Source organism: Chelon labrosus (assembly GCF_963514085.1).
Source record: "Chelon labrosus genome assembly, chromosome: 16".
NCBI lineage: Eukaryota > Metazoa > Chordata > Actinopteri > Mugiliformes > Mugilidae > Chelon > Chelon labrosus.
In genome coordinates this window covers 5,001,727-5,027,614 of record NC_140349.1, presented here as the reverse complement: position 1 = coordinate 5,027,614, position 25,888 = coordinate 5,001,727, and the positions used below count along the sequence as shown (strand labels likewise).

General features: G+C 42.7%; 1 protein-coding gene across 1 annotated transcript; it reads left to right on the top strand.

The window, feature by feature from the left end:
• Positions 1-25,222, top strand: atp1a3a (ATPase Na+/K+ transporting subunit alpha 3a). The gene is made up of 24 exons (XM_084563220.1): positions 1-105; positions 237-396; positions 11,987-12,100; positions 12,731-12,790; positions 12,953-13,156; positions 14,429-14,542; positions 15,156-15,290; positions 15,432-15,549; positions 15,791-15,879; positions 16,007-16,186; positions 18,332-18,530; positions 18,673-18,917; positions 19,056-19,248; positions 19,346-19,521; positions 19,640-19,776; positions 19,907-20,057; positions 20,166-20,334; positions 20,431-20,585; positions 21,322-21,445; positions 22,142-22,287; positions 22,514-22,644; positions 23,314-23,415; positions 23,656-23,747; positions 23,947-25,222. The coding sequence occupies exons 2-24, from the start codon at positions 391-393 to the stop codon at positions 23,973-23,975; spliced, it is 3,069 nt and encodes a 1,022-aa protein (XP_084419346.1). The 5' UTR covers positions 1-105; positions 237-390; the 3' UTR covers positions 23,976-25,222.
• The last annotated feature ends 666 nt before the right edge of the window (positions 25,223-25,888 follow it).

Here is a 25,888-nt window from a genome sequence, read left to right as displayed (position 1 = left end):
GGTTGGTGGTGGAGCGTCACCAACGGCTGCGAATCATTTTAACGTTTTACCGAGTCTTTTTTTTAGTAATTAGTTTTCATCTGAACGGAGTGAAGCTTTGCCGAGGTGCTCGATGAAACGTTGCCTTGTCAAGTCACCTTATGCCCTTTCGTCTTGAAAAAAAAATAAAAATAGTGATATTTTAGGGTATGTTAGCTTAGTTGTTTGATTTTTTTTTCTCTCTTTCTTCTCATTAGAGCAATAGCTAACGTTATCAACTGAAAAAGGGGGGCATTTTCTTTCCTCTACGAGTTTTCTGCTTCGTCTTCTACGCCTTAAAGCCAACTCTTCTGGTCGAGTCAAACCTAGAAGCGGTTCATCTTCTGAGGAGACCCGACTGACAGCGCCGAAATGGGGGTAAGAGATACACGTCTCGGCGGTGATTTGTGGCGGTTGAGCCAGCGGATGGATACGGTTAGTTGACCGTTGAGGTGAGGGTTATATTAGAGCATGGAGGCACGGTGTTAGAAAGACATTCAACATGGTGGGATTATGAATGACTTGTATTGAGCTAGCATCGACTGTTTTAAACCGCAATCCTCCTGCCGCTGCTGCTCGTGTTCTCCAGGATCTAATTTCTCTCAGATAGTCACCACATTAAGCAGCAGCCATCATTTATCACAAATCAATGCGCTGCCAATTACGATAACGGCTTGAGATTAACGGATAATAATAGAGGAAGAGGAAGGGGTGCTTGTTGCATGGGCACAGTGTCTTCTTCTATTTCTATTTTTAATTTTTTTTTAAATTTTTTTAAATTTTTTTGTTCTGGGGGAGAACATGCGCCAGATTTGTGAGTCAGTCCTCCGCAAAATCCAGACTCCTGTCAGTGCGACGGGACCCGGTGCAAGGGGTGGTAAAGCGTTACAGTAACGTGTGTAGCCAACCTAGTATTTTAGTGCTAGTCACTTCTGTGCAGCTTTCAGACAAATGACAATGGAGTGAGCGCCAGCGTGAAGCTGGTTAATCAAATGTGCGTTTTCCACCTGATGATGATCCGTATTCCCCAGTGGAAGATGATCGTACCTTCATAGGGTGGAGGTGTTGTCAATTTGGTCAATTTTTAACGGACAAAATTGAAGTTTAACACCCCCACTATGAGGTTTCCTAATCATTCACTCCACTCTTCCTATAATAATAATAATAATAATAATATATTTTAAGGTAATGAGATGAGATTTCTGTCGTTTATTGTTCCAAAAAAATGTTCACGAGCCGAGCACCTGGCACCAGGCGCTGACTTTCAACGCTGCTGCTGCTGCAAACGATTGAGTAAATCCACAGCCACTAAATAAGTCAGAGTTGTTGGTAAAATTCACACGACGCGCGTAATTACGCACTGGAATATATATATATGTAACCTGCTAGGGGAAAACCGCAGCCATGTCATTCCTCCGAGTCTGACTGCAGTAACTCTTCATCATCATCCACAGTCGCTGTTGTGCCTCTTGTCAGCTATTCCTGATGAAGAACAGGGGGGCTACTACAAAGCCGCGGATTTATATTGTTATTTGGAGCATGAGGTGCGGAGTGCACAGTGCAAAATGGAAAATCTAGATCCTCACAGGGTGGTGGCTAGGGCTCACAACCATTAAAAAATTCCCACCCGCCATTTGCTGCATTTTCATTCAAACATTACATAATGCTACAGTGCGATGCTGCTAGGAGGATCTGTAGAGGCAGCTGGGCACCAAATGGGCACAGACAAGTGCGTCAAAATGGTTCCTCAGCGACTGACAATCCCCCCTCTCCACCCCTCACCCCCCACACACAAAAAAAACAGTCTACTGATGGGTCCCAAAGGAAGGTGCACTAAGTAAGGCTCCTCCACTGTCTCCTTTTACCCCAGGAGTCTTACAAACCTCCCAGATCCATCAGGTCATGAGGGACATCTTGTTCCAGTCACTGAGTTTAGACTCCCATGATGTCATTCCTACTGAAAATCATTATTATAAGATTTGTTTTGGTATGTGGAGCCTATAAAATCAGACTAATGTTTACTTTCTTCAGTGTCCATGGTGTCCATCACTCCTAATGAAGTATGATTGGTTTCTCCTCTACCCCACATCCGGGTTTAGGGGGTTTTGGGGGTGAGAGTGCACTCAGGACGAGTCGTGGAAAACGGTGGCGCTCCGTCACGGTTTGTAAAGCTGTCTGCTAAATCGCTGGAGGGGGAGGAAACCGCACACATCTCTGGACTATCGCGTCAAAGAGAAAGAGGGAGGAGGAGGAGGGTGGTGTGTTTGTACATTGGGGGGGAGAGACAGTGGAAACTCCCATGTTCAGGCTGTGATTTGCCATCGGTGGAGCGGTGGAGTGACGATTGAGAGGATATTCGAGTGAAACAGACCGTGGTGGGGGTTGGGGGTTGGGAGACCGGAGGGCGGTTCAGTTGACAAGGCAGCTAGGGCCGTTTGATCCAGGCCAATCAATTGATAGGGTCTGTTGCTGCAAGAGACAATGATTGGGTTGATGGGTGAAGAGATGGAAGAGAGAGCATTACAGAAACAGAAAGAGATGCCTTTGTGGTGAGTCACCTTGAGAAGGGTGAATACTTAAAAAGATGGAGGAGTGGAGGAATGCAGGAAGCGATGCTGGGATGCTGCTCTCGTGCAGTGATGGCACAGAGGAGGGAACGATTTTGGAGCCGGAGGAGAAAAATGGAGAGATGAGTTCATCACATGTACTAAAGAAAGAGAAAAGGAGATACACAAGGATGAATCTGTCTGCTAAAATCCCATAATGCACTTGGTCTGGAAGCTTTATGAGGATAGCCACTCACTGTGAAGAATGGGTGGTGTGTGTGACTTCACGCATTGACAGTAGGGATGGGCGATATGGACAAAAAAATTTATCCCGATAATTTCTGGTATTTATCACGGTAACGATAAAAATGACGGTAAATAAACACCAACTCAGCCTAATCTTTTTGATTATAATGCATCGGCAAGTTTTATCTGAGTTGTTGCTGTTTTTTTTACCGGACTCTTTGGATGAAGTCAACGCTGCTTCTGCATCCTTGCGCATTTTCTGGCATTCTTCTTATTCTGGTTTGTGCTTGTGTTTGAGGTGGTGGAACAAATTAGTGGTGTTACCGTCCTTTTTATGCACTATTTGTTTGCAAACCTTGCATTTTGTAATTTGCTGCTCCGCATCAGACTTTTTAAAACCGAACCGGTTCCAGATAATGGAGGTGGAGCCTCGTTTGGGAACGAGCTCCTCGCTACCCGGCGTATCCATAGACATATATACATAGACCCCTCATTGAGCGCTGGACCGTACGTCAGCGTCGCCGCCATATTGGATCTGTCCCGCGAACTAATACGTAGAGTCAATGGAATGAACTTTATTAAGCGTCTTCTACAGAGTACTATAAGCATTTGCACATCTACACAGAACGTAAGGAACCAAAAACAACGTCTGTAACAATAACTACTCAGAATGTAATCAGACTTTGTTTTTGGTTCGTATCAGTTTCCTGAATATATACGTTCGTGCGTGAATATGTAAATGAGAGTCATTAACTTACAGCACTTTGTAGAAGACGCTTAATAAAGTTCACTCCATTCACTCGTATTGGTTCTAGGGCCAGAGCTGCCTCCTCCAATATGGACGTAGCGCAGCGACGCTGACTATGCAACAACGGGCCAACCCGCTCAATGAGGCGTCTATGTATATATGTCTATGGGCGTATCTGCTCCGCCTTCCGCCGTCGTCAATTTGTCAATATTCCACACGTGTTGGGCTGCGAGTGTGTCGCGCACATATACACGTCATCAGTGGGAATTTATCGTTTTTATGGCGGGCTGACATATTCTTACCGTGGCGAATGTTTTTGATGATATATCGTAAACGATAAAATATCGCACATCCCTAATTGACAGTGTGTAATCTATAGATGATGAAGCTGAGGCTTTATACTTCAGCTCTCAACATTAAGAGGCCTCTTCATTGTAGTGGCTCTGTTTCCATCCTGATGATTATTAGCTGCAGGAAAGCTTTCTGAACCAGTGCTCGTTATCATACGGCAATTAATTCGGTGTCTATGACCAGGAATACGTTTTTAGACCCAAGTATTTTAATGTACGTATTGTATACATATATTCTTTCATCGGTCTAAATTCATTAATCTCCTATATTGTTTTATTAGGTAAAACTCAATTAGTTTTCTGTCTTGACCTTGGTACAGACTGAATATTAGAGTTCTCAGTGACACGTTCTGATAAATTATGTCATGAACTTGTTAGTTAAAGCGGCTGTTGGTTCGTGTCTCCTGTGATAAATACACAAGGTCCACTGTTGATGAAGTGAATGTTTGTATAATAGCTTAGATGACCGATGATACAGAGGATGAATAAAAAACATTCCACTATTTAATTTGAATAGCTAGAGCTGGACCGAGTTCAACAATGCCTCGAAATATAAAATCACTTAAAAATGGACCCAATTAAAACAGCCAGATGCATTACAGCCTCTCAGCTGATGTCTGTCTGTTTATTTCTCTATAAAACAGTGAACCTCTTGACTATTTGTAGGCAGGCAGGCTGGCTATCCTCTGACTTTCTATAAGACAGCTTTTGTCTCAGCGTGTGCACAGTCTGTTGGCTCCAAAACTGGATCACTCTAGGCTCCAAGTAATTATCCTTAATGTGTTCTTGATACTCCAGTGTTGATGTAAACGCAGCTTTTGGGAACGGTAACAGCTTCACAAATGAATCTCTCACAAGTCTGATGTCACTGCCAAACAGCTAATGCACTTTCAACTTTCATACCACAACATCCTGGCCTCCTCTAGTTTCCATCTGTGTGTGTGAAATAGTATTGATCCACACAACAGCAAATCACTGATCAGAGTTTTCCAGTGTCACTGATTCTGTTTCCTGGACAGTGTAGTGAACGTTTCCTTGAATGCGGCGTGAGGTCACATTGATGTCACTTCCTGTTTGCTTGGCTTGGATGGGGGGTGTCTTAGGATGTCCGGGATTACCTCATACCTTTTGTCGCCCTACCGTACAGATACGATGATCAGAACGTCGACTCCATCACCCCACGCCTCCTGATGAGTTTTTAGATGGACTAATGGATTGGGTGTTGCTAGGATACCTCATATCAGCTCATTGGAAGTTGATGCACTCGGTCTGATCCTGTCAACTACTGCCGTTTTCTATCACTGTCTCGGACATGCAGCATGGCAGGAGGTGGGGTGGAACACAACTAAATATTCAGCTGATCTGTTGTCCCACCGTGACTCTTAATGGTGTTAGTCACTGGAAAGTTAAGATGTCACAGAGTCTGCGTCACGGTTGGTGTACAGAACGGTTCCTCTTGGTTAAACCGTTGTGCAGATGAGTAGACGAGAGCAGTGGAGAGCACAGGGACAGATGGGCAGCCTGGAGGGAGCAGAATGTAAACAAAGTGGGATGGTGAAGGGAGGGACTAATGATGGAGGACCCCTCTTAGTCTGTGTGTGTGTGTGTGAGACATGCAGTCCATCAGTATTTTCTAGGTCGGTCAGTCCACTGATCTGTGTGATAATCCATTTCTTTGTGTGCGTGGTTTTCGTGATCCACTGAGGCACCACTGGAGCGACTAAACTCCACTGAAGGCGATGTACCAGCACGATCCTCCCCTGGAAAATCTGAGCTGTAAACGTGACATGTTGGTCACTGGACCGTCGTCAGATTTAGTTGAAAATATAGGCTAAACACCACACGCTGAACACGGCTAAACACCAGATGATTCTGTGCCAGCTGGTGGATATTTCTCCCAGTGTGGGGGCTGCTGACAGAATTTATAGACATTTGCTCCGTGAATAATCATAAAAATCAACAAGTCTGCACAACATGAACTGTAAAATTAATTTAGAAATCTTTATCTTTGAGTTACAGCTCATTTAGAGGATCCTCTTCCACAGTAGTTGATATGTTCACCAGATTTCTCGCTGTAATTTGAGGCATCGAAACTTCATGTATCTCTTTCTTAAGCTTTCAGTCGTAAAGTCAGATTTATTAATTGTTATTTTTTAAACCCTACATGTAACACTTCAACGACGATACACTGATAAAACATCCTTGTCTGATGTCTGAGATCTGACCAGTGTTTTCCGCAGACCTTATCCAGACCTTTGCGAACCTGTGGCGCCCTGTGCCACCCTCCGTGCTGGATATAACGGTGTATGAGCAGACAGAGCAGACTACAAATGTTGTGCTATCTGTCCTGTACCTCAGCACAGAACATCTGCTGCTGAAACCTCTTCAGGTTTTACAGCCTGTAACTCGACAGAGATCGGGCAAGCATGCACTAGATGAATTCAGTGCAAGGAATGCATATTCTGTAAGTACGTAATGAAATATAATGCATGAAACGTGGAATAAACATGTTCCTATGTGACAATATGCTAAAATAAGACCACCTCTCTCAAAACATATCCTGAAATTTAGACTCTGTGCTAGGTCTTGATCAGATATTCTCTTTAAAGTTGTGTATGTCAGTAAAAAGAAAATTGGAGTGGAAATATGTTAGCCTTTGATAATTAGGAGTTTCTTAATTCCACTCTGCATATTTCTTTGACTGAAATATTTATAGGTGACATGTGCCCCCCTTGGGCCTGTATGTGAAGTTCATTTTTGACAGGAGAAATTGAAGTGGGTCAAAGAACCAAGTGTTTAGCCTCAAGCTTGGGAAAAAATGTTGGCGGTAACATAAAACAAGGACCAACACAAGCAGCACAGACGGAAAATCTGTCAGACTTGTTTCCACTGAAAAGACGTCTAAACAAACCAAAAAATTAAAACTGGGTGTTAGCTGTAAATGCCAGCCTGCAGTTCAGACGTGAGGCTCCTTTCACTTCATACATCTTAAGAGGCTGCAGCGCTGAAGGGTTTATTTACGTGCCTGAGTAAATGGCCTTGTCGCCACAGCAGTCGTCCTGCTGAATGGATGCGTGCATCACGTCCACGCAGCATGAGTGCAGTGCACATCGCAGGGCTTGTGAATCATACTCGCTCTGCGGTGGTTTGTTTTTTTTGCTGATTGCCATCATGTGTAGATAGTTCTGCTCTGACAGAGAGTAGAGACTGGTTGTATGTTTATGAATACAGTTTTCTGGAGATATTGTCATGAGTAAATATTATCACAGTTTGTAGGTGACAATCCTCAGCTGTTAAATTTAGACACTGAACATGTTTTGCCTGGGACACAAGCATTAATGATGTTCTTGAATCTCTATGTGGGATTTTCCCAAGGATTAAATAAACTGTGCAGCTTTTAGAAAGCCTTAAAAACAAAATCTGTATTTTATTAATGGCATATTTAGCTGTAAAGATACAAGTGAAGAAGTCTGTGGAGTGTAAATGTGTAAATGAGAAGGACCAACTGTGAGTCCTTTTGAAAATGGAAAGAAATAATAATCCCTGACTGATCCTGTGTTAATTTTGACACATTCAAGTGTATTCAGTGTGTTAATGCTTAAGAAACACAAATAATGGGTCAACGTTGTCGGTAAGTGAATGGGTAAGGATGAATGAAAGACTGGCCTTGAAAAGATGGAAGGGAGTAGGAGAGAGAGAGAGAGAGAGAGAGTGACTGAGAGAGATTATTATTGTTCAGTAGGTTAATCTGTCAGCGTAGTAAACAGCAGTAATCTGATGGCCGGCCGGCTGGATGTATGCGGCTGTCCGGGGAACGCTGCACCTACTGACAGATGGCCAAAAAATACACACTGACACATAAATATACAGTGTATTTAGACACACAAGTACAAAATGCTCTCATTTGCAGTCAGGCAGAAAATAAACACCCGTGTACAGATGTTATGAAAGCATTCATGAGTACAGCTGATAATCTGTAATCAATTGCTGAATTTATATCGACACAGACAGAGTTGTATGATTTACTTTAATGTCTTTAAAGCAACAGCACACAAAGTTATATGTGGTCATTCATTCCAAATAAATGCTGAGAGGCAGAGAGTGGCATCACACAATCGTCCAACATCCACTGACTTTTTTTTTTTTTTTTTTTTTTTTTAGTTGTATTCAACATCATTTAGGGCCCTGTAAAATCCGTTTTATTTTTTCCCAAATTCCGTTTTTTCCATTTTAATTTTTGGTAGTTCTGTTTTTTCCATTATAGTTTTTGCGAATCCCATTTTTTTTTTTTTACCTTTTACTCTTATTTTACTATCAAAAACAGTGTGTTTTTAATGTAAATGACTAAAATGTACACAAATTAAATAAAAATTTATTAATTTATTGAGGTGACAGACAACACGTTACCTCAATATGGCAAAATTAAAGTGCATCAAAAAGAAGCAGCAAACGAAAAAGTCTAGCGCAACCTCTGCCTGACACATATAAGTCGTTCGGGAACTGCTCGGCTCTGTACTACTGGGGGGTTAGCGTCGAGTTTCGCAGTTTTTTTTGCCGACAAAAACAGAGCCATAGGCAGCCGCTTCGCCGTGCTTACGATGTTTTGAAGGGGGAGGGGCTCAGTCTTTAGAAGAGGCTTGCTGTGCCACCCAGATTTGCTTCCCTCCGTGCAGTTTTCCCCAGACATACGTTCCTCTCCCACATGAAAACAGCAAATTATGTCGAATTCCGCGATATTCCGCGTTAAAAAATAAATTAAGTTTTTATCGGCCAATTCCGCGATTCTGTCCGCGATTCCGTGATCGCGGAAATCATAGGGCCCTAATCATTGGTGGATTTATTTATTTATTTATTTATTTATTGGCCACATTTGTGTAAGAATTGTCACAGCTGTGAGCATTTCAAGACCAAAAATGTTACTAATGAAAATCTGATTGGATCCTGATCATTTATATGAGAGCGCACACATTAATGCACCTTTTCTTTACTGCAGAAGCAGATGAAGTCTAAAATGTCAGCAACTATCTAAGGCAGGGGGAACTCTCCTGTACACAGTTGGCATAAAATGGAAGATTCAAAATAAAAGTTTTAAAAATTATACCAAACACCTAATTGAATTAGTTGTGCAAAGAAAACTATACAACTGACCAAAGTTTGCCTCTTACTGAATTCCTGATATTTGATAATAATATCCATTCATGCAGACATCTGTTTAAGAACTGTTTCACCTGTGTACACACTCTAAAATAAAACTAAATGCTCACAGGCAGATGTCAGGAGGAAAGAGGATGTAACACTTCTCTCATCTGCTTTGTTGGCTGTCAACAAGCCTTCGTCCTGCCAGCTTTCTATCCAGCCAGAGTGAAAAAACAGACGGTTAAACAGCATAAAACAGCCATCAAATCAGCGTGAAGCCTCTCAGTCCAGACTAATCCACAGAAGAGCTTTCCCAAAATAAGTCTGGCCTCCCCTCTCATCGTGCGAGGTTAAACAGGCAAAGCTGTTCCCACATCTGGATTATGTCACGATGCTTCCCTCGAACAAAATAGTAACACATTTTCTTGCACGCCGTGAAAATGCTTTCGGGAAATGTCATCTGTGACAGGGTTTTCCTCTTCCTCCTCTTAATTCTCCATAATTTACTTTATTCATCCAGCTTAATGAACCAAATTAGTTTGTAACAAGAGTTCTCATCGTGTTTATTTCTTCTACAGCACAGCTGGAAGTAGCAGTAGCAACGTTCAGATCTACTTGTTTTCACTCCTGGGCTTCAATTGATTTTCTACATATTGCTGTTGTTTTTGCCTCACAGCTAAAAATGGGAAGTACAATAACAACAAAAACTGATTCGAAGATTGCATCTGCAAATGAAATAGATTTTAATAATTAAAGCTTTAGTGTAGTTTGATTCTCAATTATGTATCCATGCTCTTACAGTGGACTGAAGCTCTAGTTTTAATAATAATACATTTTATTTAAAAGCGCTTTTCAAGGTACTCAAAGACACTTTACATAAAAAGAACATCAGATCAGCAAAACAATGTGAAATACAACATTAAAAACACAATAAACTGAGCGAAACATTAAAAGCAATTTTAAAAAGGTGTGTTTTTGTCAGAGATTTGAAGGCAGGAAGGTCGGTACAGTCGCGGATGTGTCTGGGGAGAGAGTTCCAGAGGGAGGGGGCAGCTGCAGAGAAGGCTCTGTCGTTATGTTTTAGCATTTTAGCATTCATCTAGTAACTAGTCATCCTCTATTTTTGTTAAAAATAAACACGGTTTTTGAAATAATATGACTAAAGTTTACAAGAGAAAGTGTAGCTACAGCTAACAGGTGGAGAACACCATGATATTTAGATTTCTTGGATGTAGTCCTCCAGGTAGGTGTTATCTCACAGGAACACAGCAAAAGTAATATGATGTTACATCAGTGCTTCAGTGGGAGTACAGGTTAACTGTTGAATCCTCCGGTCCTTCCTTAAAAATACTTGTAAAAAATAAAAACTTCATCTACGCTAATCAAAGTTTTCATTCTGCCACTTTCCCCTTTTTATTGCGAGAAGCAGTGGAGCCTCGCAGCCGTCGGACAACTTTGTCGTGTTCTAGAAACCTTCAGGATATTCTTACCGATTGGTGCATGCTGGGTAATTTGACCAAGAGGTAGTAAGAGTAGGACTGCACATAGACATATATACACAGACGCCTCATTGAGCGGGTTGGCCCGTTGTTGCGATACGTCAACGTCGCCACCATATTGGGGGAGGCAGCTCTGTCCCGCGAACCAATACGAGTCAATGGAGTGAACTTTATTAAGCGTCTTCTCCAAAGTGCTGTAAGTTAATGCCTCTCATTTACATGTTCACACACGAACGTATATATTGAGGAAACCGATAGGAACCAAAAACAACGTCTGTAACATTAACTACTCAGAATGTAATTAGACGTTGTTTTTAGTTCCTATCGGTTTCCTCAATATATACGTTGGTGTGTGAATGTGTAAATGCTTATAGTTCTTTGTAGAAGACGCTTAATAAAGTTCATTGCATTGACTCGTATTGGTTCGCGGGACAGAGCTGCCTCCTCCAATATGGCGGCGACGTTGACGTACGGTCCAGCACTCAATGAGGCGTCTATGTATATATGTCTATGGGACTGCACACACACGGTGTAGCATTTTTGGTCTGACATGGCAGCTAGAAAGAAGTAGCTGCGTCTTCACAATTCTGATTTACAGAATATTCGCCACCCTTTAGTCTCTAGAACCTGATTCAGCCAAATGTCTCCTGAGTTTTTGTGACAGTGTCTTGCTCTATTGATTCATGTTTTTTCTTGCTGCTATAGCTCACCACCTCAAATGTCATGATGTGGCTAAAGTTCTGACTAATCTTTTAATCTTTTATTATTTTACAAGCACTTGTAAGTATTTAGTCTTATCATTGCAACACTGCATAAGCATTTGGGGTTAAACGTTATTTACCCCTTCAGATCTGTATATTTGGGGAGGAAGGAAAATAAAATAAAACGGCAGGTTTTGCCAGATCTCCCATGAATGAGTAACAGTCTCATACATATATCCACAGACACTAATGTAGGGCACTGGTGATTCTGAATATCCCCAGATGCACACCACAGTTATTGTAAGATTCTCTCTTCTATCCTGGCCCACGGTTGATCCTCTCTGTCTTTCTACCTCTTCGCCCTCTAGTTCGCCTTGATCCTCCTCTCAGACACAGCAGTGGTCTGAGCGACAGAAGTCTGAATAGCGGTGGTGTAAATTGCAGTTTAAGTGGAGCTCTTGAGACAGGCCTGTGCTCTAATGATGCCAGATCCAATCAGGAGGCGTCGAGTTCCCCTTCTCACTCCAGGGGATTATGTCTAAGTTTAGATCTCAATCTGAATATTTTGACTGGGTTGTAGTATGGAAGAAAATGGTATTCAGGCGGCCGTGTGTTCTCAGAATCATTTGTTATTGACTGTGTTATAGGTGTTAGTATTTCTAGAAGGTTTTTATGTTGCAGCAAGAAATTAAATATTGTTAATGTCATGTGAAAGTAATGATTTCATCTTTTTGTGTTACAGTATGGACGGTCGGACAGCTACCGCGTGGCCACCACGCAGGACAAGGATGAGAAGGAGTCGCCCAAGAAGAAGGGAGGCAAGGATCTTGATGACCTGAAGAAGGAAGTTCCCATCGTACGTACACTGCTTCCTACTTAATGTGACCTCACTGCTATTTCCTGTGACCTTGCTCCAGATTGGGATGGTTCCACTACACTTCTTTCAATAATAACATACGGGTCTGAATACGAATGCACAAATATCTCTTCTGAAATCAAACTGTGATCGTAGACAGAATAAACAAAAGCAGTCCCAGATGAGTAGTGAGAAGTTGTTGGTGGAGCGTCCTGGCCTCACTCCAGCTTTCACTGAGCTACGATCCAACTGATCTAATCCCCCTGTTTGAAAGGGAGATAACAGAGACGTGGTATTCCACAACAGCTGGTGTACAGTAATAGTAGTGTGTGGTTTGAGCTAACGTGCCAGAGCAATTTAATCCTTTTGTGGAAGGATTTGCTTCTGTATGAGGCAGGAAACCCGCCAGCAATCCCTTTGACACAAAACTACAGTATATGACATCAGTCTTAAAAAGTAAGTTGAACTTATTTGAGGAACATTTGTAAAACACAGAAAACTGTTGCAAACCCTAACTTTGCTGTCAATCAGGGATCTACAACATGCATTAAAGTTAATGTATTTTCCAACATTTTCACTATTGTTGAGACGAAGATGCTCAGATTAATTGTCCATCTTTGTTCTTTGTAGACGGAACACAAAATGTCAGTTGAGGAGGTTTGCCGGAAGTACAACACTGATATCGTGCAGGTAAGTTTCAAATCCCTTCCCTAAAGTCATTCCACTTTTTCCCCTTAAAGTTAAACAGGGTGGTATCTTCTCTGTCCTATTTTCCTCAAGTCACATTCTATCCTTCTTTGAATCCTGCATTTCTTTCTATAACTTCTTTCCATTTCCTCTTGCCTCTTCCAGGGTTTGACCAATGCCAAGGCAGCAGAGTACCTGGCCCGTGATGGCCCCAACGCCTTGACTCCACCCCCTACCACCCCAGAGTGGGTCAAATTCTGTCGTCAGCTGTTCGGAGGTTTCTCCATCCTGCTGTGGATCGGTGCCATCCTCTGCTTCCTGGCCTACGCTATCCAGGCCGCCACAGAGGACGAGCCCGCTGGGGATAACGTAAGCGGATAAGAAACAAGATAAAATAAGACTCTGTTGATCCACAAGGGTTAAGAGAAAAAACAATATACAAATAAACATTTAAGGCTACAAGTTTAAGTAGCTAAGTAACCAACCAAGTTAATTGAAAAAAGAATATTCACTATGGACATCATGAATACCTCAGCAGCTTTTAAAACAAATATTGTGCAGAAATGTCATTAGAAGTGTTGCATTGTGTGTTATGTTTTCTGAGATACAGAGATATGTTGTGGCTGTGCTAAGAAATGCTGAGGTTAAAGAGTCTGGCAGCTGTAGGGATGAAAGACCTGTTAAGTGGTTGGTGGATAGATGATAGTCATCACAGTTAAATAGCATCAGATAGATATCAAGATATGTAGACAGAGACAGATGAGTTGTCCTCTAGCTAAATAAAGCATATTTGCCGAGTCACTAGTGATGAGGGATGAGACTAGGTTGGTGACAAAGGTTGTCTCAGCTGTTTGTTCAAATCGTGCTGACAGACCCATCTTTAGAGCGACAGGCACCGTCCTGCTAGTATCCGTTTTGGGCTCGCCACAGGGAGCGTGTGACTCCTGGCGTTGGTAATGGCCGGGTAAGAGAGCGGTGTTCGAGGGTCAGCACTGTTTCATGCCGGGTCAGAGCACAGAGAAGAGCCTAGGACGGAGGCTAAACGGCTCTGACTCACACAGCATGAAAGGACAGAATACTTGTTGAGGCCACAGGGAGGACTTAGGGTGGAACAACAACAGTGTTGAGTCAGTGTGAGTGACTAACACTGTATTACACACCAACACATAAATTCACACTTTGATAACAGAATACAGTTGTGACTGACATACAGTATATAGATGTGCTGTATGGAAAGATTGTTTTTAAAAGGCAGGACTTAGACCTTCTGATGGTGATGGATTAAATCATGAGATGATGGACAGACAAGCAGAGTCATAGAACCACTAACAGAACAGAGAGTAGACCACGTCCAGGTCATTGAATCTAAATCTAACCACGTGCTGCTGTCAGCTTAAAGATCATGTGTTATTTCTAGAAATCAAACTTTACTAAAGCCTTGATTTCCATTATTTGATGTCAGAATTTTTAAAGTTAGTTTTTCCATCTGTGTGATCAGTGATCTATTTTCTCCCTGCCTTTCGTCCTGATGTGATCATGTGTAATTTTTAGATCAAGGTGAAATCACTTGATTAACTGCATTAAATATCAGTGAAGTCTCATGTTTCTTTCTTCCTCCTCTCTCCATCTCTTCTCCTCTAGCTGTATCTGGGTATTGTGCTGTCGGCTGTCGTCATCATCACCGGCTGCTTCTCCTATTTCCAGGAAGCTAAGAGCTCCAAGATCATGGAGTCCTTTAAGAACATGGTCCCTCAGGTACCACACACTTAACACTTCAGGAATGTTTTTTTTTTTTTTTTTTTTTTACCAAAAACACTTGTATAAAATGTGCAAGATTAAGGTTCTTATTTTTACACAATGTTTTAATACCTTTCCGTCTCCCTCAGCGTTTGTCTTTTGAGGATTTGAGCATGTCAAACACTGTTCATTTTCCAGCTATAGCCATTTAAGGATGAGGTCAAATTATTTACACTGCAAGTTGTGGAGGGACTAATTAAGAGACTAAAGAACGCAGGAAATAGGATCATAATGAGTGTGAGTTTGTGCGATTTTCAGGTACTGTGGATATGTGTTAAATGGAAAATTTCTTTATTATTTTTTTTCTTTTAGTTGCTACAGTTTTACTCCATTCTTTTCCCCTCAAGCTTTCTCTAAACAGAGCAATTACAGAGATTCTTTCATGTAATAATATAAGTGTTTTTTACTCAGTCATTTCTTGGTCATTGCTTTTTTACTACCTGCCAATAATATTTGTAATATATACATGTCTGACCTTGTCACGTTTTTCTTCTCTTCAATCATAAAATAAGCATCTAATTCCTTTGCTGTCTCTTTCCCTTTCTACCTCTTCCTTTCTCTGTGTTCCCAGCAAGCTTTGGTGATCCGTGAGGGAGAGAAGATGCAGATCAACGCTGAGCAGGTAGTGGCTGGAGACCTGGTGGAGGTAAAAGGAGGAGACAGGATCCCCGCTGACCTCCGCATCATTTCCTCCCATGGCTGCAAGGTGAGCTACAGACTCTCTCCTGTAATTACCTACCCTAGGAGACAACAGCACTTTCCACAACGCTGCCTTTGAGTGATGTGTCTCAGGTGTATCATACATGTGGATGTATTCAACCAGTTACTTATCTCCGTCTCTGTCCAGGTGGACAACTCATCCCTCACAGGTGAATCAGAGCCCCAGACCAGGTCACCTGACTGTACCCATGACAACCCCCTGGAAACCCGCAACATTGCCTTCTTCTCCACCAACTGTGTCGAGGGTAAGTTTACCATCATCATCACATCTTTTCTAAAGCCATGATTTATAATATCATGTTTTCTCTACATGATATTTACTGTTCAGTCCATCATATTACTTGGAAGCCAAGAAACTCACATTATGCTGCCCCCATATAAAAGAGCAGTGTATGGAGCCCCCTGGTGGACACAGTGTCACATAAACTTCATCATCTATAGTCACTGCCTGCATGTGTACCTGTTTCTGTCCCTCTGCTTCTTCAGGAACTGCACGTGGTATTGTTGTGTGCACCGGCGATCGTACGGTGATGGGCCGCATTGCCACCCTCACCTCTGGCCTGGAGACTGGCAAGGTAACACATTCATAATCACTGTTCAGGTGTTCTACTGGAACCCACTTAACCTCTGTGACTAGAACCAGTTACACGTTAGTTTTTGTTTGAGTGAAACTTAAACTTCATTTTTTTCTCTGCTCCTCAGACGCCCATTGCTAAGGAGATCGAGCACTTCATCCACATCATCACGGGAGTGGCCGTCTTCCTTGGCGTGACCTTCTTCATCCTGTCAATTATCCTGGGTTACAGCTGGCTGGAGGCTGTCATCTTCCTCATCGGTATCATTGTGGCTAATGTGCCTGAGGGACTGCTGGCCACAGTCACTGTGAGTAAGGTGTAGGGTGGAAGTGTGTCAGACATCATTAGGTGTGTTTTGTGTTTTTTTTTTTCATCTGAGTTGTTTGTGTAATGTAGTGTGCGTTGTTTTACAAGGTTGTTACTGGAATGCCTTCAGTTGTCTGAAATTCTGGTGTGTGTTTATTCCTTCCTGGTTCATAGTGATTTGTGCAGACGTGGGTCAAACAGTAGCTTCATATAAGGAACAAAGTTACACAGAGTCAGAGAAAAATTACATTCTTTTTAACACAAAGTGATGTAGTAGTAGTGTTCACGGACTTTAAAGTACAATTAATAGTTTCTTGTCTCCCATTAATAAGATATTCTAGATAGGGATGTCCCAGTCATTTTAATATCGAGTATCAGCTGATGGAGTCCAATCACGTGTCAATCAAATAATGGAGCCCTATATGATTGACAGTTTAATAGCTCTTCAATCCATCAAGAATAAAAATACCTGTCTCCAAAGTTTTTCTAAAATATTATTTGCAAAACAACAGTGGCGCCTTCTTTGTGCAAAATAAATAACGGTAAAGCAACTTAAAGTATATTGGCTCTTATCACGAAATCACTTACAGCTGGATGGTTTTAACAAAATAAGTAACCAACTAACAAACTTATTAGCATCTACTGTGGATCTTTCACTCTATTACTACCACCTAGTAAAACATGGATGTTGCACAATATCCAAATCTCTGTCTGACCATTGTTTTGTGGTTGTTAGCTTCCCAGATTTATCAGTACGCCGTCACACTCTGTTAGAGACACCTGATCAAGGCCTGGCTCTTTGCTGGTGACTAGCTTTTGGTCAGGATAAAACAATAAAACAAAAGAGATTGTCAACTTTTTGTGAACCAGGCCCTTTATTTTACTTTGCAGACCAGCGGATTAGCACTCAGCTCAACAACAACATAAAACAATGTTGACACACACGTTACATAGAAAACCACTTCCTTTAAAAGGAAAGGCTCTGCCGGAAACAGTGTGAAATACTTCCTCACAACAGACGTTTACACGTTCAGTTTTAGTTGAGGGCAGCTGTAAAACAAATACATAGATTGATTTTAGCTGCGTGCTCAAGCTGATCTGATCCAGCCTTTTTAAAAATGCCTGGATCACCCAGATACTGATCTGTATCATCAGATTGGGACGTTCCTAATAATAGATTTTGTTATGTTACTGAAGATGTTAACAGTTTCATCCATGTCTGACTTGAAGACTGTGTCTCTCTGTATATGTGTATGTAAAAAATGTGTCTTATTGTGTGTGTTGTCCAGTGATTCTGCTGGTGTTGTCTCGTGTTGTGCAGTCTGATTTGTCTCTGCTTCCCTCCTCCTTGTACTTGCAGTGTTTTCTATGCTGTTGCTTTATATTTGTGTGCATCTTTGTGTGTGTGTGTGTGTATGTGTGTGTTGTTGTGCTTTAACATTCTCTGTCGGTAGCTGTTTTCTGTGGTGATGCCGGTGTGGCGTTGTCTCTTTTCATTTCTCTCTCTTTCCTAAGGCAGCCCCATATGTGTTTCTCTCTCTCTCTCTCTCTCTCTCCATCTTTGTATGTCTCTCTTTCTCTTTTCCAGGCCAGTCGCGGTGCTGTCTGCAATGACAACGACTAGCTAATGTAATGACATTAGGCCAATGCTAGTGAATTCGGCCTCCTCTGCTTGGCCTTGGCTAGTTCTGTTAGACACATTGGTCTCGCCGTCCTTGGCATGATAACGTAATGCACCGCTGCTCTGCTTCACTGCATCGTTCGTGCCTCATGTTCTATCTGCATCGCTTGTTGGGCTGTGTTCTTGTTTCTGAAAAGAATTTTTGATTTTAGTGCATTTAGCTTCGTAGGTGAATGTTTAGGTTAGGAGGATGAACGCCTCCAGGCATCTGGTCAGTTTGGTTCTAAAATATTTCAGCTACAGTCTGTTATTGATAGTCTAAAGTTAGTTCAGTGCCTGGAGATGCTCATCTGTGCTGCTAAGTTACCACAGAGATACTAATTATTTTTGTCTCGCTCACTCTGATTTATGTCCTTTCTCTTCTTTTGTCTTATTCTGTCATCAACAACTTCTTTCCTCCTGTTTCCCCCTGCCTCTCCTACCTTTTCCTTTGCTTCTGTCTCCTGCGTCACTCTTCTTCTCCAGGTGTGCCTGACGCTGACTGCCAAGCGAATGGCTCGTAAGAACTGCCTGGTGAAGAACTTGGAGGCTGTGGAAACCCTGGGCTCCACCTCCACCATCTGCTCAGACAAGACGGGCACCCTGACCCAGAACAGGATGACTGTTGCTCACATGTGGTTTGACAATCAGATTCATGAAGCTGACACCACTGAGGACCAGTCTGGTGAGCGTTTCCTCCCTCCTGCGTTTATACATTATATCTGTGTCTTTATGCAAGATATTAAGAATACTAGTAACCGTAGACAGCCGTGTGACTGGGTGTATCTGAGATGGGACAAAGAGTAATTTCTTTTTTATCTCTTTAGGCACCTCCTTCGACAAGAGCTCAACAACGTGGGTGTCTTTGGCCCGCGTTGCTGCGCTGTGCAACCGTGCTGTGTTCAAGGCAGGTCAGGAATCCCTGCCGATCCTGAAGCGTGAGGTAGCCGGTGATGCCTCTGAGTCAGCTCTTCTGAAGTGTATTGAGTTGTCCTGTGGCGGTGTCAAGACCATGAGGGACAAGTACAAGAAGGTTGCGGAGATCCCATTCAACTCCACCAACAAGTATCAGGTAAGGGCCGTGCACATCTTCACACAACTGGAAAAACATTTTAACATGAACTGCAACCAAAGGCTTTGTAGTAAGCAGGCGTCACTCTACAACACTGTATACTAAATATACTAATGCTTAAATATTTTTTTCCGTCAGCTCTCAATTCATGAAACTGAGGAGGAAAATGACAACCGCTACCTGCTGGTGATGAAGGGAGCCCCTGAGAGGATCCTGGACCGCTGCTCCACCATCATGGTGCAGGGCAAGGAGCAACCTATGGACGATGAGATGAAGGAGGCTTTCCAGAACGCCTATCTGGAACTGGGAGGACTGGGGGAGAGAGTGCTGGGTAAGGATGTTTGGTCACACTTAGTTCTGTGTCTAACCTTAATGTGAAAAATATAGTAATGGTTCCATCATTCTCCCTCCTTTGTCAATGCCACCAGGTTTCTGTCATCTTTTCATGGCAGAGGACAAGTACCCAAAAGGTTTCGCCTTTGACACCGATGATGTCAACTTCGAGACAGACAACCTTTGCTTTGTGGGTCTCATGTCCATGATTGACCCTCCCCGTGCTGCTGTGCCTGACGCTGTGGGCAAATGCCGCTCTGCTGGCATTAAGGTGGGCACCAGTCAGTTCTGACATTTAAAGGAAACATTTTGTCTTTAACATTCTCTGCTTCTTTCTCCTGTTCTGTCTGTGCTTACTGAACGTCACTTTTTTTCCATCTTCGTTCTAGGTTATCATGGTGACTGGTGATCACCCAATCACAGCAAAGGCCATTGCTAAAGGTGTTGGTATCATCTCTGAGGGCAACGAGACAGTGGAAGACATTGCTGCACGCCTGAACATTCCCGTCAGTCAGGTCAACCCCAGGTAAGACAGGAAGGTGAAGGATGTTTCAGGTTGGGGACGGAAGAATGGAAGTTCTGTAAAAGTGGCTGTATGAGATGTATTTATAGTTCTGTATACAAAATGATCGATGTGCTTTGTCTGCGTTGTGTAGGGATGCCAAGGCCTGTGTCATCCACGGTACAGATCTGAAAGACCTCAGTCAGGATCAGATGGATGACATTTTGAGGAATCACACAGAGATCGTCTTTGCCAGAACCTCCCCACAGCAGAAGCTCATCATTGTGGAAGGCTGCCAGAGGCTGGTCTGTTTACTGTGCATACATACACTTGTCTACAGGAGCAAACAAGTTAACAAGAGTTATTATGTGTCGCCGATGAGTGAGTCTATGTTATTCCTTTTTTTCTGCCAGGGCGCCATCGTGGCTGTTACAGGTGACGGTGTGAACGACTCTCCTGCCCTGAAGAAGGCTGACATCGGTGTTGCCATGGGAATCTCCGGCTCAGACGTATCCAAACAAGCTGCAGACATGATCCTGCTAGACGACAACTTTGCCTCCATCGTCACTGGAGTAGAGGAAGGTGAGAGATAAACAAAATGAGAGAAGGTGGGAGAGAACAAGTGTGAAGAGGGAACTATTGTTCAGTTGATTATATTTAAACATCACCTCCTTCCAGGCCGTCTCATCTTTGACAACCTGAAGAAATCCATTGCTTACACTTTGACCAGCAACATCCCAGAGATCACCCCCTTCCTGTTTTTCATCTTGGTCAACATCCCACTGCCTCTGGGCACCATCACTATCCTCTGCATCGACCTGGGAACTGACATGGTGAGAGAAACAGACACTCGCAGGCGTCTAATGTGTTCATGTCCAGTCAGGCTTTAAAAATACACAAGCTATTGGTGTGAAGCCACCTTTCCAGTCACAGGTGGCCCCGCTCATTCTGCACTGCTGCACTGACACGCTTCTATGCTTGATATCTGAACACTCACGCCTGCTCAGTCAACATGTATACATCCATGTCAGACAGGCACCAGGTGGAACATATATAAAATGAAGTCTGGTGATTGTTATCTCAGCAAGAATGCTGCATGAAACCAATCCATCCATCATTACCGGCTAATGTAAACCAGTCTTTTTCAAAATAAAGACATCTACACTTACTAATCCTTTGTCATCACTTATATCCCAAATATAATATGGCACATCCTCCTATAGATGACCTTGTTTGTGAGCATCAAGATACATGACAACAGAGTGAACGTGTAACAGAGGAGTTCAAGGTCATCTCTGCATATGGAAAAGGACACTAGGTGGCAGTGTGGGAGCATTGTGTTTCTTTACTTATTTCAGAGTAAATGGTTTCTCTAAGTGGACTGAAATGTTCAACACAGCATGTGAGTTATTAACACACCAGCCATGACAAAAAGGAAACAATATTAACAGCAGAACATTAGAAAAAAATGAAATAAATGTTTCACTGTGTCTAAAACCAGTTGTGTATACACAGATAAATAAATAAATGTCCTCAACGTAACAACAACGTCTGCTTCTTCTCTTTCAGGTACCAGCCATCTCTCTTGCTTATGAAGCAGCAGAGAGCGACATCATGAAGCGCCAGCCCAGGAACCCACTGAGGGACAAACTGGTCAATGAGAGACTCATCAGCATCGCCTATGGACAGATTGGTAGGTACAGTTACACTCATTTGTCAGTTCATTAGGTACACTAGTGAAAAGAAATGCATTCTAATATAACAGTCATGCTCTAAATCTCATCTTCATAAAGGTCCTGGTTTTTGAGCATTAGTTTAAAACAAACAAGAGAGCTGTTGATGGGTTGAGACTGTGATTTGTAATACGATTGAATTATGTCCCTGTGCTCTTGTTTCAACAGCTGATGTTGTGAACGCTAGCTCTATCCTTTTCTGTTTATTCGTTATCCATCTCTCATGTATCTTGAGTATCATGTGCTCTTGTTTATATGCTTCATGTATGCTTTATTCAGATGTCTGTATGAATTAAAGTGAAATACTGACACATGTTTCTATTAACAGGGAAGTGTTTAGCAATGTAAAAAGTAGAATATTGACCTCTGACATGTACTAGAGCCTTGGCATCATATCTGGGGATAATGTCAGTAGATTTGGGTAAAACACAGTGTTTGCTTATCCCACACAAACAGACATAGGAGGATAATCCCTTGAAAGTGGCGAAACTCATAGATATCATCTCTCTGATTCCACTGCACTCAACAACTTAAGATCTTTATATTATGTAGAAAAATAGTAGTCTGTAAACACGTACCCATTAGTTCTTATTCAGTCGAAACAATAGAGTGTCTTGGACTTCCTTAATCTAATCACTCATTGTGTGTTTCTGCAGGTATGATCCAGGCTCTTGGTGGCTTCTTTGCATATTTTGTCATCATGGCTGAAAATGGTTTTCTGCCGTCTACGCTTGTCGGCATCCGGCTCAACTGGGACGATCGCTCCAACAACGACGTGGAGGACAGCTATGGGCAGCAATGGGTATGAGATGGCCCTGCTATGGATTCAATGTCCCCTTCCCTTCACTTGCACAGGGGAGCTACTTCATAGAAAAATGTTTCCTTCTTATGTCCACTGATATTTTATCAAGTGACTCATACAAAGACCCCAGAATATTTCATATCAATAATCTTTGAATGGTTAAAAAACTTGATGTGAACCTGAAGTAAAGGAAAGAGCAATGATATAGCCTGTCTCTGTTCCTCAGACCTATGAACAACGTAAGATTGTGGAGTTTACCTGCCACACAGCCTTCTTCGTCAGTATCGTGGTGGTGCAGTGGGCAGATGTCATTATCTGCAAGACCAGACGTAACTCTGTGTTCCAGCAGGGCATGAAGTAAGTTACAAAGATATCTACAGATGAATTCATCTGGAAAATGCTGGAGAGAAACAGCAAAGTGTCCTTTCTTTAGCAGATTATCACTATCAACTGGTTCAAGTTGTTGTTTTTGGTTCAAATCTCAGTGTAGAACAAATAATAACCAGTCGTCAGGTTGTTGTAGTTTCCTACAGCTTCCACTAGATGTCACTAGAAGTCCGGATTTGCTCCAACACCATTGAATTTATACCATATGTTCGTTTGCTCCTGTCCCTCCCTCCATCTTGTTGGGACTCATCCGGTCTGTCCTCTCCCTGTGCTGCTCTGTTCTGCAGGTAGCATTTATAGTCCAGGCACACAAACTCAGACAGCGGTGTCGCTACAGCTGTCCTCAGATTCTGCCTGCAGGGAGTCTACTCTGAAGCTTTTTTTTTTTATTCAAAAGCAGCTTGTAGATAATAGCCGACACAGTCACGTGTGTTAGGATCACAGCCCAACCTGGTACTCCAGAGGAAGTGTTTTCAGTAACAGAATATGCTGAGTCCTTTGCTTTGGTTTCTTCCTCTTTATATCGTCCTTTTGGAATTTCCTCACTGTCGTCACATCTGCTTTGCTTAGTTTGTCCTTGGGTCTGTGCCGCTGTGTGCTGTAATTGTTTCTGTTCCTTCTTCATTTGTTTTCTCTCAGGAATAAGATTTTGATCTTTGGCCTGTTTGAGGAAACTGCTTTGGCTGCGTTCCTGTCCTACTGCCCAGGCATGGATGTGGCACTACGGATGTACCCACTCAAGTAAGAAACACACACATGGATGGATGTGCAGAGTGCAAATATCATCCCTGATGTAATGGGCTGTTCACAATGCAGAAATTACAGTACCGTTAATTCAGTTCCCTTTGTAAAGTCTAAAGACCGAGTATCACATAAGAAGTCTCCGATGGTTAGTGATGATCTGCATTTAGATACGTCTTCAGTCAGCGCTGTAAGACCCACCCCCACTCATACTCTGTCCATCCTCTCCTTCACTCTCAGGCCCAGTTGGTGGTTCTGTGCGTTCCCATACAGTTTCCTCATCTTTGTTTACGATGAGATACGAAAACTCATCCTTCGCCGAAACCCTGGAGGTAAACTCACACTCAAACATGAAGAAACAATAGTGTAAAATTGTGATTAAAATATTGCAGATTAAAATTTTTATTACACGGTAGATGAGCAGAATAAGAAAGGTGAACACTGTGACAATAATATGTGACATCTGATAAATATCCTTTGGGTAACTGTCCTCTCCTTCTTGTTTCCTCTTTCTCTCTTCTGTCTCTGCAGGCTGGGTGGAAAAAGAGACATACTATTAAATTATCAAAGCATCATTTACTTCTTACCCCTGAACTCATCCCTCCCTCTCTATCTCCCTCTCCTCCTTCCCTCCGTTCTTCTCTCCTCTCAACATACTCAAAATGTACAAGAAACCAATGTTTACTCCTCCTCCTCCCTCTTCCTCCTCTCCTCCATTCCCCAATCCTCATTTCTTAAAGAAAAAAACTAAAACGCCAAGATGACGAGAGGACCAATGACAGAGGAGGAGAGGATGGGGGAGGGTCTTTAAATCCTCCCCGTCCTCTCATGTCCCTCTGTCCCTTTTTTCTATCCAAAGTCTTTACAGCACTAGTCTGCCAATAACACTGTCTGTGCCGATGCTTACACCACAGCCACTCTTCACACGTGTGTACTCAGATTACACCGCTGTGTGGAACCGAATAAAGTACAGGATGATTAGATTACAGAGGAGAAGGTGAAAACTGTTCCACCGCCATGACACCACGTGGCAGCTCCCGTCTAGACGACCTGCTGGCCATTTGAGCGTTTGGGTGGCGTCATGTTTTTTTAATTTTTTTTATTCAGCCAGAGAAAAGCCGCCGGGATCCAGCTCCGTAATCACTGCCATTTCCTGTCTTTCGCCCACTACGGCCTCTCTCCCTCATTTCCCGTCTTTTCTCTCTCCCCCTCTACTTCTATTTAGTCACTGCCAATCTTCTACTGCCGTCCTCTCCCTCCTCCTCCTCCTCCTCCTCCTCCTCCTACTATCAATAAAGAATCAATCTCACCGTAAACCGAACCACTCACTCACACCCTCAACAAGGTGGAAAAAAAAAGGTCACTCTCTCTGCCTCCCTCCCTCCCTGCCTCTCTGCCTCCCTCCCTCCCTCCCTGCCTCTCTGCCTCCCTCCCTTCGTCCCTCCTCCCCCGTGTCTTTCTCTGCTTGTGTTATTGTTGTTTTCTAATAGACGACTGGGTGTTTTTTAAAAAACTAACTTGTTCGTAAAAGTTTTTCTTCCTTTTTTTTTTAAGTTTGGAGCGGGTCTGAGAGCTGCTTGTTTTCATTCGGACATGACAAAGCACTCCGTCCCTCCCTTAGTCCTCCTCTCTTCTTTCTCTCTCACACTCCTCCTCTAACCTCCCTCCCCCCCTCCCTCCAGCCTGCCTCCCCCTTCCTCACCCTGCCTGTCTATCTGTCCCCGTTTCTCTGTCTGTTTGTGAACACCGTGCAAACCCTCCGTCCTTGTAAACTTCCACCCACTTTCACTACCTGCCTCCCGCCCTCTCCCCCCACCTGCCCCCTCCCTCCCCCAACCCCCCCCCCCCCTCCTACCAATCTCACCCCTGTTAAAAAAAAGAAAATACAATCTTTCTGTGTCCTCGGAAAAAGAGATTTCTCTCCAATTTCATTATTTAAATCTGTGAAAATGTGGAACAAGGCACTGTACCTTAACTTGCGAAACAGCAGCAACAACAAGAAGAAAAAAAAAAAAAAAAAAAAGAAAAGAAAATGAAATAAAATAGAAGGATCTCTCTTTTTTCAGCTTGGTCTCCAGTTTGTTTTTGTGTGGAGTTTTGTCAGAAAATGGAAATAAATGCTGTGACCAACTCTTACTAACAGCAGCAGTGTCAAGTCATCTGTTATACACATCCAAGAGTTTCACCAGGTCAGGGTCAGTTATTCAACATGTTACACGTCATTTAGTCAGGGTGGTTTGGTAGAAATGTTGTTGCTGGAAATTTCTGTGAAAAAACATCTGAGGAAGAAGAAGGAAGAGGACTGAATACACCTGGATCTGGTTGGTTTACAGTATATCAGTGATTATTAGACAACAGGTGTTAAAATACTGTTTTCACAAGATCATTTAAAACAAATACAACTAGACTTGTTTCAGTTTTCTTGAAGCTGTTTCCTCCACGTGTCTTCAGGTCTGACAGGTGTTTATTTCAA